Source organism: Camelus dromedarius, chromosome 19, assembly GCF_036321535.1.
Source record: "Camelus dromedarius isolate mCamDro1 chromosome 19, mCamDro1.pat, whole genome shotgun sequence".
NCBI lineage: Eukaryota > Metazoa > Chordata > Mammalia > Artiodactyla > Camelidae > Camelus > Camelus dromedarius.
Genome location: NC_087454.1, coordinates 19,051,600 through 19,053,668, shown reverse-complemented (window position 1 = coordinate 19,053,668; position 2,069 = coordinate 19,051,600). Strand labels below are relative to the sequence as shown.

At 43.2% G+C, this 2,069-nt stretch overlaps 1 protein-coding gene across 1 annotated transcript; it reads left to right on the top strand.

Moving 5' to 3' along the window:
* The first annotated feature begins 43 nt into the window (after positions 1–43).
* Positions 44–2,069, top strand: LOC105101136 (olfactory receptor 11A1). Its single transcript, XM_010994239.3, has one exon. It carries the CDS (start codon positions 562–564, stop codon positions 1,498–1,500), a length of 939 nt encoding a protein of 312 aa, XP_010992541.3. The 5' UTR covers positions 44–561; the 3' UTR covers positions 1,501–2,069.

Below are 2,069 nucleotides of genomic sequence, written 5' to 3'. Positions count from 1 at the left end.
TTTTCCAAGCAACAATTGATAAGATTTCACGGATTGGGGTATGAGGAATGAGAGATAGTACTAAGATAAAGATGACTATAATATAGCAAGCTTGGGTATCAGGTGGAGTTTTCAAACCACTCTCATTGGAGCTGGTTGTGATCAGGCCAATTTTGAGTTGATAGAACATGTCTTACAGGCATTGGGAGGGTATTACACTGTTGCTCATGAGAAAGGCTCTATGGCTGGTTGTACAGACTAGGGTGGTGAAATTTATTGTATCATAAAAGTGTTACATTGAACTATTAAGTTAAAGGGCTCTGAAGACTGAAATGATGAGTTTGAATAAATTCTCTTGGGGCTTCAAGAATATGCACAATTAAGGAATGCAGGGAAGAACAGGAGTTGGAAAAGGTGTAAGCAACTATAAAGGGGGACAGATGAGGACTTGTGTAGATGATTCTTGTTTTGGAGACTCACTTTTATCTTTTTCATCGTAGCTCTACTTACCTCAGGATTGGTGCAGAAGATACAAAGATGCACTAAAATTTCTCCCTTAATCACTGCCAAGCAGAAACTTGGATGATCCTCATGGAAATTGTCTCCATTGGCAACCAGACTATTACTGAGTTTGTCCTTCTTGGTTTCTATGACGTAGCTGAACTGAGTCTCCCTTTCTTTATTGTGTTCACGCTCACCTACGCCTCCATCATTGCAGGGAACATGCTCATCATTGTGGCAGTAGTTAGCTCTGAGAGGCTCCACACACCCATGTATTTCTTCCTGGCTAATCTGTCCTTCCTGGAGATCCTCTATACTTCCACAGTGGTGCCAAAAATGTTGGAGGGCTTCCTGCAGGAGGCAGCCATCTCGGTGGCTGGCTGCTTGCTCCAGTTCTTTATCTTTGGTTCTCTAGCCACTGCTGAATGCTTCCTGCTGGCTGTCATGGCATATGATCGCTACCTGGCAATCTGCTACCCACTCCGCTACCCACTCCTGATGGGGCCCAAATGGTGCTTGGGGCTGGTGGTCATAGCCTGGCTCTCGGGCTTCATGGTAGATGGACTGGTTGTGGCCCTAATGGCTCAATTGAGATTCTGTGGCCTCAACCACATTGACCACTTTTACTGTGACTTTATGCCTTTGATGAGCCTGGCCTGCTCAGATCCCAGTGCAGCCCAGATGACAACATTCATTCTCTCTGTGGTCTGCCTCACTGTTCCCTTTGGACTGACCCTGACATCTTATGCCCGCATCGTGCTGGCTGTTCTGAGAGTTCCTGCTGGGGCCAGCAGACGAAAGGCTTTCTCCACGTGCTCCTTCCACCTAGCTGTAGTGTCCACATTCTATGGAACTCTCATGGTGTTGTACATTGCACCCTCGGCTGTCCACTCCCAGCTCCTCTCCAAGGTCTTTGCCCTGCTCTACACTGTGGTCACCCCTCTCTTCAATCCTGTGATTTACACCCTGAGGAATAAGGAGGTTCATCAGGCACTACGGAGGCTTCTCTGCATTAAATAATCTGAAACACTTGATTGAGAAAGGATGGTGGTAAAAAATTTGTTTGGACTCTGGATATCTCTATTGGGGTGTCTTCCAGGCTTGGCTGGGGAGGAATAACTTTGTTGTGTTCTGACATTTCTCTGTGAAAAGTTTTATAGTTATCATAGTCATACTAAAAATGAATATGTGAAAGAAGGCAAGGCTATACAATGGAGAAAAATGAATATGGGGCTGGACCTAGAGGTTATCATAGTATGTGAAGTAAGTCAGAGAAAGATAAATATCATATGATATCACTTATATGTGGAATCTAAAACAGTGACATAAACAAATTTATTTACAAAACAAAACAGACTCACAGACATAGAAAACAAAGTTATGGTTACCAAAGGAGAAAGAGGGGAGTGGTAAATCAGAGTTTGGGATTAGCAGATTCAAACTACTATATAGAAAACAGATAAACAACAAGATCCTGCTGTGTAGCACAGGGAACTATATTCAATAGCTTGTAATAACCTATAATGAAAGGGAACATGAAAAAAAGTATATATATGTGCATAACTGAATCACTATGCTGTACACCAGAA

What these genes read in the sequence shown, in the direction of transcription:
- LOC105101136 (XM_010994239.3), top strand. Translation starts at nt 562, where the DNA reads ATGATCCTCATGGAAATTGTCTCCATTGGCAACCAGACTATTACTGAG.